Here is a 16,389-nt window from a genome sequence, read left to right as displayed (position 1 = left end):
CTCCACTGCATGTCAACTACTTCCGTTTTTTATTATTTGCGCCAAATTTTTCTTAAGATTCATAAGCCTCTTTCATCACATATTCCAAAGTAAGGCAAGGTGCACCTGAACACTGTATTTGGCATCAGTGCAAATATACTGCCTTTAGTTGAGAAACACAGCTCGGTGATACAGTGAAATCTCTATTTGGTACTTATCGATTAAGCCAATAAGGCTCACTGCCCTTTACCCCACTCCTTCTATTTCATTAATATGGTGAAACAATGGGAATACGTAAAGAAGCATGAAGAGCAGATTTTATATGGCGCAATAAAGTAAAGTAGTCCCAAATCAGTTTTTTTATTTTTAATATTATGTGCTTGTGCTGTTTCTCTCGCTACTTTATTTTTTGTTCTTTTTCTGGTATAACGAAATTTTAGAGAATTGTTTAAATGTCTTGTGGTGTTTTGAAAGATATCCCTTATCATACTTCATCTTCACTTCAACCAAATATCATTGATTATATCTGCCGGAAGGCAGTTAGCGCTTTCAGAATCTGCTGACGAGGCAATGGCGTTGTAAGCTCGTTACGGTTTTCTCAACTAAGAACTTACATTAAACCTACGCAAACTACATCAGTGCTTCTGTCAAGAATGAATTAGGTAGTTGTTATGTCTGCATCTGTTGAATTGCAAATCATGACCGTAGTTTGTCACGATTCGCTGAGTCGAAAAAGGAAGGAAGGAATACAAAAGGGGGAAGGCAGGGAGGTTAACCAGACAGCAGTCCGGATGGCTACCGTACGCCGGGGGAAAGGGAAGGGGAGTGGAAAAATGGGAGAGACAGAGAGAGAGAGGGGAGCGAAAAAAAGAAATGATCAATAAATGCACTGACACGTATGTGGCGGTGGCGCTGTACAAAGTGTTGCAATAAATTCTGCGGCAATGCACTGAATCAGCTTATTTTTTTATCCGAGCCACTCATGCCACATAACACCCGAGAGTTAAATCCTCAATATGTAACTTTCTTCGCAGATACGTTAAGCTAGAACTGAAGTTTCCCAAATTGAACGATTGCAAAAAAAATGTTCTCTACTTTTGTCGTACGCGCATATCTACCAGTGACACTTTTTCTTCGCTTCACGCAACTATGTCCAATATCACAGGCCGCTTCGTTCTGGCAAGAATCCTGGTGGCCGCATGGTTAGCCCTGAAAATTGGTACGACCCGACTCAGCCGAAGTGCTTCCGCTTCTGGTACTTCCTTACTGGCACACCTGCGGAAACGCTCAGGGTCACCCGAGTGCTCAAAGGAGGTCAGGAGGTCGCACTCTGGCGTGACACCCCGTATCAAGACAACAGCAAACAGTGGCGCCAAGCATCCGTTAACCTACCTGCTTACCATGAAACTCCTACGGTAAGTGCATCCTAACTATCAATTTCTTTATTTGCTTTCCTTTGATACATAAATGAACAATCAAGCTAAAAACGATATCTATTATACTAGTAAATTGCCCTTACACAGCACAAAACCAGCACTCCCGCCGCGACAGTTCGCCTAATGAAGCTGAAGATGCGCAAAGAGAACGTGCAGGCGCTGCAGACGCCTCCTCGAGATTACCGCACCGAGTCGCTGCTATCGCCATAGATCTTGGAGGAATCTGTTAAGGTCAGCGTAAATATTGTCACTAAAAGATACATTTCATTGATTCTAAGGGTCATTGAGACTAATGTTAGCCTGCTTGAGTGAATTATTTCAAATGCCTTACCACCAAAATACAAGAAAGAAACTCAGTGATGTCACAATTACATTCAGCTGTTTAAATTCAAAGCTTATGCGCTCAACCTTATATTCTTCTCCAAAAATTGAATTCTTTTCCAAAAAGCTAACAATGAAGCCCTCAAAAGACGCTACCAGCCCAAATAGATTTGCTGCACCATGTTAGTATTCCTTTAAAGGCCGCACGCTGGCAGGCTTGTTGCTTGAAGTTGGAATGCATGGTAATACAGAGCAGAGCTACTCGACGACGCCAGGCAGCTGTGTGCCTCTAATTTACTTCACCAAAACCTTCATGAGTGAATTTACCCATGTACTGCCAGCCTGGTCTATGTATTATTGTAATGTAGGCAGATACAAATGGTACGATATGCGCCTTTTACGTATATCATACTTCAAAATTCTTTGAGAAGCCTGAAAAAGAGTACGTGCCTCAGACCAGAGTTGTACTAACACGTCAGAAGTAATCGAGTTCCTGGAATAACTTACATTTTCGTGTAATTTTGTAATATAATCGATTACTTTTCGAAACTGTAATGTTCTAGTTGATTCAATTATATTTTGTTGTGATTGATTACCGCTAATGATTTACGCAAGCCTCCAGCCTTCTCTCTACCATGCAAGCCACACTAGTTCGTTGTAGTTTGAGTAAACTTGTGCTATTGTGTTACGCAAGAGAGAGATAGATGACGAGGAAGGCCAGGAGGTTAACCAGATATTGGCATAGGGTTAGCTACCCTGCACTGGAGTGGGGAAATAGGGGCAAGAAAGAGCGTATAGAGAGAGAAAAAAAACGCCCATACACACACACACACAGGAATAAAAGCAACAACACACACAAAGGGCGACAATAAAATTTTTCGAAGGAAAGTAGCGCGAAAGTAATCCATTACATTTCTTTAATTGCGCAGTTACTTTTCTGGAGCTGTAACTGACCACTGTAGTCAATTACATTTTAAAGGAAGTAATTGTAATTGTGATCGGTTACTTATTTTCTGTAACGCGTATAAGTCTGACTCAGAGAAACTGGTCTGTTCCTTATTATTCCTTATTCCATATTCCCGTTCAGGCAATCTCTATACCTCTGTGTATTTGTATCTGTCGGTTCCCGCCTGTGCCTTGGATTAGATTATATAGTACACTGTACTTTTAAACGTGCAGGAACTTTTAAACTTAAGAGAGAATGCTCACACAAACGAATGATTTCATTGAATATTTCAGTTATATTTAAGGACCGTTCTAACAGAACTTTATTTAAGGTTGTTTGTTTCACGTGTAAACTATACAGTTTAACTATGCGGCAGCTCTGACTCTGATAATTCGCATGCAGGAACTAAAATACATGCCGAGCCAGAAACGATTATTTTTTTATAGTAAGATTGGTGTAAACAAGTTAGCGCGGCAGGTCCAATTTAACATCGAAATCAACATTTACGCATAGCATTCAGTAAGTAGGTGCATATTATATGGCGCATTGCTTTTCTTTGAGCCACGCCTTAGGCGGGAGACTGGCGTCTTTGTGTTAATTGAACAGTTGTGTGCATGGCGCGTGCTTGCCAGGCATGTCAACTGCACTATGACGCCTAAAGCGTAGCGTACAGTCCGACGTAAGACCGGCCCGCACGTTTGAGCGTAGACATCGCTTCTATGGACAACAAAATGCACGCTACGGCAAATTCACACGCATATCGTTAGCAGCATTTATCGGCGCGTTCTTGCAGGGCCAAGCAACGCTAGAGCATTTGTTGCAGGATGGTAGTAGCAGATATGCTTACCTAGTCGTTATAGGAGCGGATAGCCTACAATACACGAATGTGGCGAGCGTTAGGCCACACTAGCCTACATTGAAAGGACCCTTCACCAGCCTCTGAAAATACAAATACCGAGCTTGTTATTCTCTCCTAGCGTTTCTCGTCTTTCCGGCGCACTTCGTGATGCAAGAGCAGTGATTCACGTGACATCATTACGTTACATACTTTTGATTGGACCACACACGCGAAATATCAGTTGTGGATTGTCTCCAACACTGCTTTGCCATGCAGCTGCCTTCCCGTTCTTCCTTGTCTCGCGTGAATATCGTTCGCAATCAACTGATTTCACTTCATTTTGTGTGTTTTGGACTGCGCATGCGTAGACAACCGCGGATAGCTGACAAGCGCAAAATCCTGATAGGGTCCACGCTTAGTGCTGGCATTGTACCTGTGCTTTTAAGAAATAAGTGGCGAGAACGAGATATCGCCTGTAATAAGGGTACTGAACGTGAGAACTCGCTCGTCTTTGAGATCGGGTTGGTGAGGGACCCCATAAAGGGAAGCTGATGTGCTTTTAGAATTCAATAAAACTTCGTGGTTAGCAAGGACCGACATTACGGTTGATTATGTCGTAACTTTTTTCCGAGGTTGTTGCAGCAGGAGGTCTAGCATACGCGAAAGAAAAGTTTGCCTTGCTCCGCCCACGGGAGCGCGCCGAAAGTGTGGGCGTGGAAACCTACGTCATCTTCAGTTCCTCTTAGCGGAGCCGTACTGCACTCTAATGGAAAGTTCTCGCCGCTCACTAATGCGAACTGCGAGAGCACTGTTTATGTGCCGAAGGCTCAATTAAGTATTGAGCAGCTCAAAGTTCTGCAGCTGGATTACGATATATGGCATAATGACAAACAGCTGAGTGCAATGCCAAAAAGCGTCTCTCGTATCTCCAACCGTGGCCTCCGTGAGTAACTTGTGATCTGCATTTGCTGCAGCTAATCGCGGAGGCCACGCTTCAAAAGTGTTGATTTGCAGATGACGCGGTGTACCGAAAATGACGTCACAGCGTTCGCTCAGCATCTCTCGAAGCCCTGAGGCCACAGCCTCTGTTTTTGGCAAAAAAATGCTATTTGCGTTAATTTTTGAGAACTGTCACATCGCTTTTGGAATTCAGCAGGGATGTCATTTTTTATGTGCTTCAGCTTCCCTTTAAACAATACTAGCAAGTGCTACCCAACGCCAGCCATTACTGGCCGACATTCCGTCATTCCGACATTAAAAGTACTCTAGCTTGGCTGAATATATCCGTTATAGCTTAAAATACTCAAGGCACTTAATTGCGAGGGCCGCTGTCTAAAAGGGAAATATTATGAGTAAAATTGCTTTCTAGGGTTAAGGGTTGGGTAAGTTGGTTCATTGTGCAAAGAAGGGAACATAACGCTGAATTTACAAGAACAGATAGGAAGACAGACTACGACTGCCGCTGACTTACAACTGATCTTTATTTCTGTGAACTAGGCACATTTATACCATGACAGTCAAAACACACGTGACCACAAATATTGTGCTATCATCCCTCTGACATCAACATCACCGCATCACCACACTGTGTCACAAGCACGCGTGAATCATCTGGATGATAAAAAGTTATTTCTTTTTGAGATACGGCTATAGATGTCATACTGACACATTTATCTCTAAGACGTACTATTTCGGCTGCTTCAGTTATTTCTCTCGTTTTTTTTCTTCTTTGTGCCTGGCAATGACAGTTGTCTCGCGAAACTTCGGGGCGTAGCCCCAATCCCTGCAATGGATACTAAGGTGGCCACTGATTGCTTTCAGTACGTTAAACTTGTGTGCATTCACCCTTGCATTTAAGCAGTTTCCTCTTTGACCTACGTATGTTTTACCGAAAAATCAACCGGATCGAATACACAACTTGTTCCGCGCGTTCTACGAAGCTAAGTGTATGATTTTGTGCGAAGTACTGCTGCTTACTTGCTGTGTTGTTCACTTTCGACAGCGCAAGCGGACATAGGCATATCGCCTAAAGTAGACACACCGCTAAGTGTAACAGTATCGGAAAACGATACGTGACAGAAACGCGTGTGCTTGTTTTTGCAAGAAAAACGAATGAAACTGGACGTAAATGACCCTTCCTCGTAAGAAAATCTGACGATGTGATTGCGTTTTTAGACATTTGTAACGACGAAAGCTATATATATATGCTTGCTCCTTTGATACAAAGGGCCTATACCATTCCTTGCCAAATCAGAAACTTTTCCTGTGTATTGATGAGTGTATAGAAAAAGTACCGTTACAGCGCTTTTCAAAATGAGACAGGTTTATCGGTGCAATGCATTTTAGAGCCTTTAACTATGTACCTAAATTCGACGTTTGAAACATGGGATGACAAGGTTTATATTCAGACTAACGGGCTCTGCATTAGTTTCAGCATAGCACCAGTTTTGATTGATCTTTTTTTAGCACATCTAGATAGGCGACTGCAGGACCAACTAAAATGTTCAAGATTGACCAATGTTTTTTTTATGGAGAATGATTTTAGTAATTCTAGACAGAGAGAAGCGGCCCTAGAACAATTAATGTTTTCAGTGTTTAATTAATTTCGGGGCTACATTAAGCCACTTGTTCTAACGTACAAGTTACCAGCGGGCTGACCATTAGGTTTCTTGATCTGAAGCTTAGTTTTGTCCCACCTCATATTTGCTGGGTGTATGAGCCACGCGCCACAAGCCACTACTGCCTTTTGATTCTTGTCATTCAAAGCTAGTAAAAGCTCCATTGCCGCAACATGCTTCATTAACGCTCTAAACAAACCATGTCCCCACTTAATTTCACAGAGCTTTAGTAAAGAGCTCGAACGTCTCAAGACAGCAGGGTATCCGCTACATCTGTTAATTTCTGTCGCAGAGTCACTTCTAAAAAAGATAAAGAGCACCCAGGACAAGCAATGAGCGTGAGATTGCAACAGAGGTAAAAAGTTTACTGTGATACCATAAATGCATGGGATTCCGCATAATTTTAAAAAGATAGAGAAGCATGCCAATGAGCTATTTATTCCCTGCGCGAAAAAACGCTATCGGCTATGTGTGCTATGTGTGCTATGTGTGCGAAAGTGAACACAGCAAGTAAGGAGCAGTACTGCGCAAAAAAGTCACAGTTTCGCCGCAAGGGCGAAGCAATGAATGGGATAGCAAGAAAAGCGGCCCGTGATCGACGCGCTGCTACGCTGCAGAATCACCTGCCCCCCTGCATCAACTACCGCGTGAGCAGACAGCGGAAGTGCAAGGTTCTACCTGCGCAAATATTAGAAGAAGCGAGCTAGCTGGCCGACAACTTTTAAATGCGCCCGTTGCGCTCCTCGCGCCATCCCGCTGGTAATGAAGGAACGCTGATAAGCGCCTGCCGTCCTAAGTACTGCGGTAAAGGGTGTGTATATAACGCTCGCCGTTAGCTCCCTGAATGATCTGCGTTTTGTGGCGTGGTCGTTAGCCCCACGGGCTGCGGGGCGAGAGGTCGCTGGTTCGATTCCGCGCCTCGCAAGCATTCTTCTGAATTAGTTTTTCTTCGGGACTTTTGTATATACACACATACTTATACATATACGGTGCATGACACCGGTGACGGCGACGGCAAAAATCAGCCGAGACTGTCCATACACTGGCTATCGCAATAAAACCATAAACTCAGCTTCGTAGAATGCGCGGAACATATGTATTCGATCCCGCTGTCCTGCGGTAAAAGATATGTAGGTTAAAGAGGAAGGTGCTGAAATGTAAGGCTGAAGGAACACGAGTATAACTTACAAAGACCTGCCAGTGGCCACCTCGGTATTTATTGTAGGGATTGTGGCTGCGCACCGAAGTTTCGCGACATAGCTATTGTTGCCAGACACAAAGAAAAAAAAAGAGACTAGAAAAATAATTGAAGCAGCTGAAATAGTACCTCTTAAAGATAAATGTGTCAGTATGGCAACTCTGACCTTCTCTCAAAAAGAAATTGACTGTATCATTCAGATTATTCACGCGCCTTTGTGACACAGAGTGGTGATGTGGTGATGTTGATGTCAGAAGGATGATAGCACAATAATGGTAGTCACTTGTGTTTTGACTGTCATGGTATAAATGTCCCTACTTCGCAGAAGTAGATATCAGTGGTAAGTCAGCCCCTGTAGTCGTCTGTCTTCCTTTGTGTTTGTCTAAAATTCTCCGCTGTTTTCCCTTCTTTGTAGTAAAATTGCATTGATTTTGGCTTCACAAGGACCCTAGCTGGAATATTCGCTTTCTTAAGGGTCGACTTAATGAGGCTGATCGACACTAATGAAGAGTTCTGCAGCCTGCTGTCTCCTGTGATACTAAATAACTCATATACCGCGCAATATTCAAAATGTATTTTTAAACTGAAATTGTAAACAAGCGTGCCTCAAGGTGTTATAACTGATCTGTTGACAGGAATCGTGTTTTTAACTATAAGGAATTCTGTAAACAGGTTACGCAACACGACGCGCTTGATCTTCGGCAAAATAATCAGCAAATGAACACCTCAGCACCTCTCTGCCCATAGGATCGGGCCTAAGCCAACGGGAATAATATACACGAGTTGTGCTGTAAAAATCATAGTGCCAAAAACGAACAGGCGAGAGAGAAAAAACAGGACAAGTGCTATGAACTACAAACACGCCCAGCTTCCTCCCTTCTGGTGTATACACTAGTTCATTATTTGTTCAAGTCTTGACATACACACGCACAGACGAGAAAGTTTACGCATTTGTATGCTATGTCTTCTGTCATCGTTGGTTTTCTTGAGATGTCAAAGCCTAACTGAAGGCAGCGGTGCATTCTTGCAAAAATCCTGGGTAAACACTGTGCCAGAGGGTACGTACCACTGTTCCGATATTCATTCCTCACTTGGGCTCGCCACCACAACCCGACTTTTAAGCACTGAGAAACAAAATGCGCAACACGCATTTCGGCCTGCGCAGATCGTGTTCGACGCCACAACCTCTGACGCCGCGGGAGCAGTTGTAGCCGTAGACGACCTCAGCCTCGGCAGCGTGCCTTGTCCTCCCGCCGGAAGCTGCTCATTCGAGGAGGACATGTGCGGCTGGACCAGCAATAATATTCTCAACAACGCACATTGGTATCGACACCGGGGTGCCACAGTTTCCAATACGACTGGTGTGCAGAAAGACCACACGTTGGGCACAACCAAGGGTAAGACGTTTCATTCAATCTCTAACGTGCCATTCGCCTCTAAAATATCAGGAGCACGTTAGAGAGCTTTTGTTTGTCTTTGACTTTCTCTGTTGTCTTCTGCTTAGCGTCATAGCGCTCGCTAGAAGTCATAAATTAAAACTTACTGAATCCACGACTATTTCAAGCTAAAGCTCTATTGAATGACTTCATGTTTAATCTCGAGAAGGGTTTGAAGCAAATTTTTCCACACGAATATTTCCAGGTCACTGAAGCCATTCAGCGTTGTCACTTCCACCATTACTACTCATGCCCCTGTCGCTCTATTACCACAAGGCTTGACGGTACCTCAAGTACCCTCATGCCGGAACACGCATAAATAAGCGAAGTCTTCGCTCACTTCACTTGCACCGTTGAAGTATGAACGGTGAAGCCATGTGAATCATTTTTGTTTAACAAAAATAAGACATTACTGCGAAGCTACACGTAGCTTGCTTCTCGATCTGCGCCCAATCTCTTATGTCTGCCTTCTGTCTATTGACGACTTTCATTTACCTTGTCAGAACCAATCAAGAATTGTTCGAGAGGCTCGTTTCCTTGTTAGGCGCAGCTAATGACAACCAATAGACAATTAGGCCAAGGGAAGAATTGGAGACATTATTTGTTGATCTTGTTTTGACTGTAGTGTAGGGATTTTCACGTATGTTGAAAGCCATCAAAATAGGCGAAGAATCACGCATCCTGTCGGTGGGATCAATTTGTAAGCGACAGCATATAGAAGCTTAATCATGCTACCGTGGTCTAATGCTAACTTCGATGGCCATTGTCTTCCTTGGCGTCCTTTGGTGAACTCAGCGAAAAGCCTTCACTGCAGTTTATTACATTATCAGGCACACAAAGCGAATACGATCAGAAATTTCGACCGCTCTCAAATTCACCCAATTTTTCTTACTTCAAATTATTTTATTCCAAAATTTATTACAGCTATGCCACCCACGGCATGGGCGTCGGCAAGATTTTGTCTTAGGCCGTGCAAACTCATGTTGCATCGCGGTGGGGGACAAGTGCTAGTGTGGCTTCGAGGGGCGCCATGTACCCCTTTTGCACTCCCCTGCCGACGCACATGACCCACAGCCTGATCATGAGCAGGATTTGAGGACATGTGCACGCAGCCCCAACTCTCGTCGCTAACGGCGGTGGTCTGCTGTAACTGAATGGGAACTAGGCGAAAAAAATCGTATCTCTTGAAAAAAGCTAGTTATCAAAAACGACTCCCGGTTCTATAGAGCAAATATTCACTGGAACAATTTGGGAATATTGCAGTATCGCATTACGAAGCGTGTGGCTTCCCAGAGTGTTTAATATTCAACAATGAGGCACCATGTGTTTCCAATGGGCGGTTTTCAATTGTCTTGGGAAGCCACGCGCTTTGTAGTGAGATACCGCAATTTTACCAAAATGTTCTATTGAATCTCTGCTGCATATAACCCGGAGTCATTTGTGATAACCAGCTTTTTTCATGAGATATGATTTTTTTCCCTTATTTTCCATTCAGTTATCGCAGAACGCCATTGCTGCCGCCGAGAGATGGTGCAACGTACAGATGTCCCCAAATACTGGGAATGTTAGCTTATGACCTTATTGAATTGGTTGTAAATCAGCCAGCTCCTTCGTCAGTGATACTACTTGCTAATAGGTATTCACAGCTTTAAAGCCTTGTAATAAATTACAAAGTTTATGCACATAGCTTAAACTGGTCTGTAAATGATATTCAGGACTTCCTATACCTGCCTAATGTGGTCGTACAAAATCGTCGAAACCGTTTCAGGGTCCCTTTAAGGCTGTATCAACAAACAAAACGAGCATTATAAAAAATTGTCTTCCTTGGCTCATCATATATATATATATATATATACATACTTAATGTAACTGCGCAAAAAACGGACGGAAACACGAAGGGCGAGAAAAGGACAAACAAGCCCACAATATATATATATATATATATATATATATATATATATATATATATATATATATATATATATATATATATTGTGGGCATTTATTATGCACATCTTCTTCATGTGTACATTATCACCATCATGATGCATTTGGTTATGCATCCTCATCTTCGTCGTGTATCATCACCATCAGTGTGGGTTGATCGTGCCTGTTCGCTGCCGGACCTTCGGGACAAATAAACATCTGCCCTACCAAGACCTCATACGTGGTGGAGGTTGCTTCTAGATCCCTCGTCCTCTACTCGTCCGCTCTACCTCCTGGAGCTTCACTCAGGTCGCCGTTTGCGCCAGCTGTGCAGCAATATGTCACAGCACGAGCAGGTCGCTGCTGCTACCGTCCCCACTCTGGCACCGCAAGCCACGCCATCACACGTCGTAAACAGCCCCCAGCGCGAACCTCATCTCTTCGCTGGTCTGCGCGGAGAAGACGTGGAGGACTGGCTGGACGATTTCGAGCGTGTCAGTTCTGCTAATCGGCGGGACGACACGCACAACCTAACTCACGTCTCCTTCTACCTTACCGGTGTGGCGAAGACGTGGTTCTTCAACCACCTGATTGACATCCCCGACTGGGCTACCTTCAAAGACCAGCTGCGCCAAGTCTTTGGCACACCGGCCGTTCGGTCGGCTCTCGCCAAGAAAACCCTCGAGGCTCGGAAACAACATCTCGGCGAGTCGTACACGTCCTACATCGAGGATGTTCTTGCGCTCTGCCGACGTGTCAATCCATCAATGTCAGAGTCGGACAGGGTACGCCACATTCTCAAGGGCATTACAACTGTCGCATTCAATGCTCTTGCCATCAAGAATCCGGCTACCGTTGCTGAACTTGTCACAACGTGTCAGCGCCTCGACGAACTTGAGTCTGTTCGCCTCCCACCGGACAGTGACGAAACTCGTTCTACAACGGACGCAGACCTACGAGGCATGATAAGGGCACTGATACGTGACGAATTACGATCCATGGGATTCTCAGTGCCTACGCTGTGTCCCAGTCAGCCTTCCGGCACGGCCTTGCGTGATGTCATCAGGGAGGAGCTAGCGTCCTTGACTCACTCGGCGCACATTCAACCCGCTGCTTCTCGCCTCCTACCAACCTTCGCGCAAGTTGCTGCCACACCTCTAGGGAACGCCAACTCGACGTTGCAGCCATCAACATACGCGTCGGTTGCTGCCGCGCCCCCTGCGAGCTTCCCGTCACCGCCGGCTGAGCCCTCCTCTGCCCATCTGACTGCGCTATCACCCGGTGCCCCAAACCCTGCCTACTACCCGCCTTGGCGATCATCTCGCCCTACGTGCTACTATTGCGGCTATCGCGGCCACATCTCACGCTTTTGCCGCAAGCGCCAGCAAGACGAGCGTCGAGGATACGACATGTGCGAGCGTGACTTCCCCGGAGGAACCTTTTACCAAGGCCGCCGTTATTCGTCACCTCCGCGTAGGTCACCATCTCCGTCCGCATGGAGTGAAGTGCGCAATAGTTATCGGCCAACCAGACGCCGTTCACCTTCGCCCTTCCGTCGCTCCTCGTCTCCGCTTCGGCCTGCCTCCCTAAGCGATGCAGTTTTTGGAGGAAAAACTGCATTCACACACAGGACTCAAATTCCTCCAGCACGCCCTTGCAATATGATTTCTGTAATAGTTGAAGGAGTGCACGTCGATGCCTTGGTGGACACTGGTGCTACGTTTTCTGTTCTTCGTGCTGATTTGTGTGCCCGTCTCAGGAAAGTGATGACGCCTTACGATGGACCTACACTGGTTGCAGCCCAGGGGAACACAATTCGCCCTTCCGCTCTGTGTACTGCCCGCGTGCTAATCGATGACATTCTTCACCACATAGAGTTCGCTGTGCTGTACCCGTGCTCTCACCAACTCATTTTAGGATGGGATTTTCTGTCGTCTGCTTCCGCGTCTATTTGTTGTGGCCAACGTGTCGTCCACCTTACCGGCACAGACTACTCGCTCGGCGACGACATCTACAAGCCACTTCGCCTCGTCGCTGCTACAGATACCGAGCTGCCACCACGTGAACAGCGAATCGTAACGGTCGTGTCCAACGACGTCGACTCTGGTGACGTATTGGTCACCCCGTCACCCCGCTGCCTTAGTAAAGGCATAGCTCTTGCATCGGGTGTCGTTCGCTTCCACAATGGTTCAGCCCTCGTTGCCGCCACGAACGCAACATCGGAAAAGATTTTACTTCCGCGGGGCACCACGGTAGCCTGCGTTGCCGATCCGGAGCCTGTATGCGTCGTGCCTCTTACGCCTGTCTGCTCCAAAGGCCACTCTACTGTTGATCGTACTTCTTCTTCCGCCCTTACAGCAGTCATCAGCAGTGACTTGACAGATTCGCAGAAGCAGCAGCTGGTTGCTTTGTTGAACAAGCACGCAACCTCTTTCGATGCCTATTCGTCCACCTTGGGCCAAACTACCGCTGCAGCACATCGCATTCAGACCGACGGAACGTCGATTGTGCACCGCCGCCCGCACCGCGTGTCTCTAGCCGAGCGAAACATCATCGAAGAAAACGTAGCCGACATGCTGCAACGGGACATAATCCGCCCCTCAGCCAGCCCTTGGTCGTCTCCCGTTGTTCTGGTGCGGAAAAAGGATGGTTCCGTACGCTTTTGCGTAGATTACCGGGCGCTCAATAAGATCACTAGGAAGGACGTATACCCTATGCCACGGATTGACGACGCTCTTGATTCCTTACAAGGTGCGGAATACTTTTCGAGCCTCGACTTGCGTTCCGGCTACTGGCAAATCCCCATGCACGAAGATGACAAAGAAAAAACAGCGTTTGCCACTCCGGACGGCCTATATGAGTTCAACGTGATGCCTTTCGGGCTATGCAACGCACCCGCGACTTTTGAGCGTATGATTGACACCGTGCTGCGTGGCCTGAAATGGAAGACTTGCCTGTGCTACCTAGACGACATTGTTGTCTTTTCATCAACGTTTTCTCAACACCTGCAACGCTTGGATGAAGTTCTGACGTGCCTTGCGGGCGCTGGTCTTCAAATTAACACCAAGAAATGCCATTTCGCCAGCAAGTCCATTAAAGTCCTCGGTCATGTCGTGAGCAAGGACGGAATGCGCCCTGACCCTGACAAAACCGCTGCGGTGCTTCGCTTTCCTCGCCCTGAGAAGCCTAAAGACTTGCGAAGTTTCCTTGGCCTCGCGTCTTACTTTCGTCGATTTATACGAAACTTTGCCTCCATAGCTGCACCACTACACAAGCTACTTGTCTCCGGTACGCCCTTTGAGTGGTCTCAGGAACGTGAATCGGCTTTTGACATGTTGAAGGATGCCCTCACGACCGATCCTGTTCTTTCCCATTTTGACGAAGCCGCTCCGACTCTCCTGCACACAGACGCTAGCGGCCGCGGTTTAGGCGCCGTTCTTCTGCAGCGCGACACCTCTTCGCGAGAGCGAGTCGTTGCATACGCCAGCCGCGTACTCTCTGCAGCCGAGAGGAACTACACGATCACCGAGCAGGAATGTCTGGCCGTCATCTGGTCGGTGCAGAAGTTTCGTCCCTATCTGCACGGCCGTCATTTTACTATTGTTACTGACCACCACACGTTATGCTGGCTTTCCACACTCAAGAACTTATCGGGACGCCTCGGTCGCTGGATTCTGCGTCTTCAGGAGTATGAGTTCGATATCTTCTACAAGTGTGGCAAACAACATCAAGACGCCGACGCTCTTTCTCGCTGCCCGCTTCTACGGCGCCGCTCGGCGCTTCCGCAACCGCTTCGCCCACTTTTACATCGGTCCCCTCCCTGGCCTCTATAGACCACCTGCCTCCGGACAACGACCAAGAATTTGCCTCTCGCCAGCTAGCTGACCCGTACTGTCGACGGATCATGGGCCATCTCTCTGGAACTTCCTGTCCACTTAACGCGCGGCTACGTCGCCAACTCTCGCAATTTAAGCTCGAAACTCCGTGCTGTACCGCCGAATTTACCATCCTGACGGTCAGCGCTGGGTGGCCGTTCTACCTCGCTCTCTCCGCTCTCACGTCCTCACAGCCTTCCACGATGATCCCACTGCAGGTCATCTCGGTTTTAATAAAACCTACGACCGCCTTAGAAGTTGTTTTTATTGGCCTGGCATTACTACTAGCGTAGCCAGGTACGTCGGGTCTTGCACTATCTGTCAAAGTCGAAAACTCCCAACATCTGGTCCTGCCGGTAAACTGCAACCTCTTCCGTGTCCCGCGACACCATTTGAAGTTGTAGGTGTCGATCTTTTCGGCCCCCTTCCAGTCACTGCCGCCGGCAAACGATGGATCGTGACAGCTGTGGACCATTTGACCCGCTACGCTGAGACATCTTCTGTGGCTACTGGTTCTGCTTCTGAAGTTGCCGATTTCGTTCTCCAAGCCATTATACTGCGTCATGGCGCTCCACGTGTTCTGATCAGTGACCGTGGGAAGGGATTCCTCTCTCAACTTTTGAATGAACTTCTCCGATCCTCCGGCACCACTCACAAGACCGCTTCCAGCTACCATCCTCAGACTAACGGCCTGATCGAGCGATTCCATCGCACCCTTGCCGATATGATCTCCGCTTATATTCAACCAGACCACAAAAACTGGGACGCGATTTTACCATTCGTCACTTTCGCCTATAACACAGCCATTCAGCGGACAACCGGCTATTCACCGTTTTACCTGGTTTACGGACGTTCCCCTACTTCCCTTCTGGACGTTTCTTTCTTTACCTCCAACGTAAATACGTCGCCATCCTCTGCCGAGGAATACGTTTCACGACTCGCCCAGTGCCGCCAGCGTGCTCGCCTGAATACCGAAGCCAGACAGCAAGACAGGAAAATTGTTTATGATGAAGCGCATCGTGCTGTCTCTTTCCGACCCGGCGACGAGGTCCTGCTCTTGACGCCTCTTCGCACACCTGGTTTGTGTGAGAAGTTTCAGCCACGTTTTATCGGGCCGTACACAGTTCTGGAACAGACTTCACCTGTGAATTATCGCGTAACGCCACTTGTAAACCCAGCAGACCGCCGTTACCGTACTACCGAGATTGTCCATGTCTCCCGCATCAAGCCCTTCATACGACGTTCCTCCTCTCCTTGACCTGCAGCGGCCAGGCTGGCCGCTTTCACGTGGGGGGAATTAGTGTGGGCATTTATTATGCACATCTTCTTCATGTGTACATTATCACCATCATGATGCATTTGGTTATGCATCCTCATCTTCGTCGTGTATCATCACCATCAGTGTGGGTTGATCGTGCCTGTTCGCTGCCGGACCTTCGGGACAAATAAACATCTGCCCTACCAAGACCTCATAATATTGCCACCTGGTGTTTTGAGCCAGCATGCCGTGGCAAGCCAAAAAGGCGAAGAAGACGAAGGCGCGGAGCGCTAGCCGTTGGACCGTGTCTGTCATTCGCGTCTTGCTGTTCCGGTGTTCTTGCCCTACAACGCCTATAAGTGCGTGACAATATATATATATATATATTGTGATGAACCAGACAGAGACAACACCCGTTTCTCGGGCAAGCTGTTCTAATCTGCACCTCTTCTTTCTCTACCTCGCTCTAGCTGCCCGCGCGCCAGAGCCTCGGTGCCGCTCTTCGTCATCACACTCGGCCACGACTGCGAGCGCGCGGAACAGTCGACAATGTCTCTG

General features: G+C 47.0%; 1 protein-coding gene across 1 annotated transcript in view; it reads left to right on the top strand.

Moving 5' to 3' along the window:
- LOC119383809 (apical endosomal glycoprotein) overlaps nt 1-8,733 on the top strand; it is a gene marked incomplete in the record, with an annotated part of 34,128 nt that extends 25,395 nt beyond the window's left edge. Inside the window, 2 exon segments of the mRNA XM_037652103.2 lie at nt 1,145-1,394; nt 8,502-8,733. Coding sequence (XP_037508031.2) covers nt 1,145-1,394; nt 8,502-8,547 — 296 coding nt within the window.
- Nucleotides 8,734-16,389: the final 7,656 nt, after the last annotated feature.

The sequence above is a fragment of the Rhipicephalus sanguineus genome, chromosome 2 (assembly GCF_013339695.2).
Source record: "Rhipicephalus sanguineus isolate Rsan-2018 chromosome 2, BIME_Rsan_1.4, whole genome shotgun sequence".
Classification (NCBI taxonomy): domain Eukaryota; kingdom Metazoa; phylum Arthropoda; class Arachnida; order Ixodida; family Ixodidae; genus Rhipicephalus; species Rhipicephalus sanguineus.
Note: the sequence above shows the minus strand (reverse complement) of the source record. Positions and strands in the feature narration are given on the sequence as shown.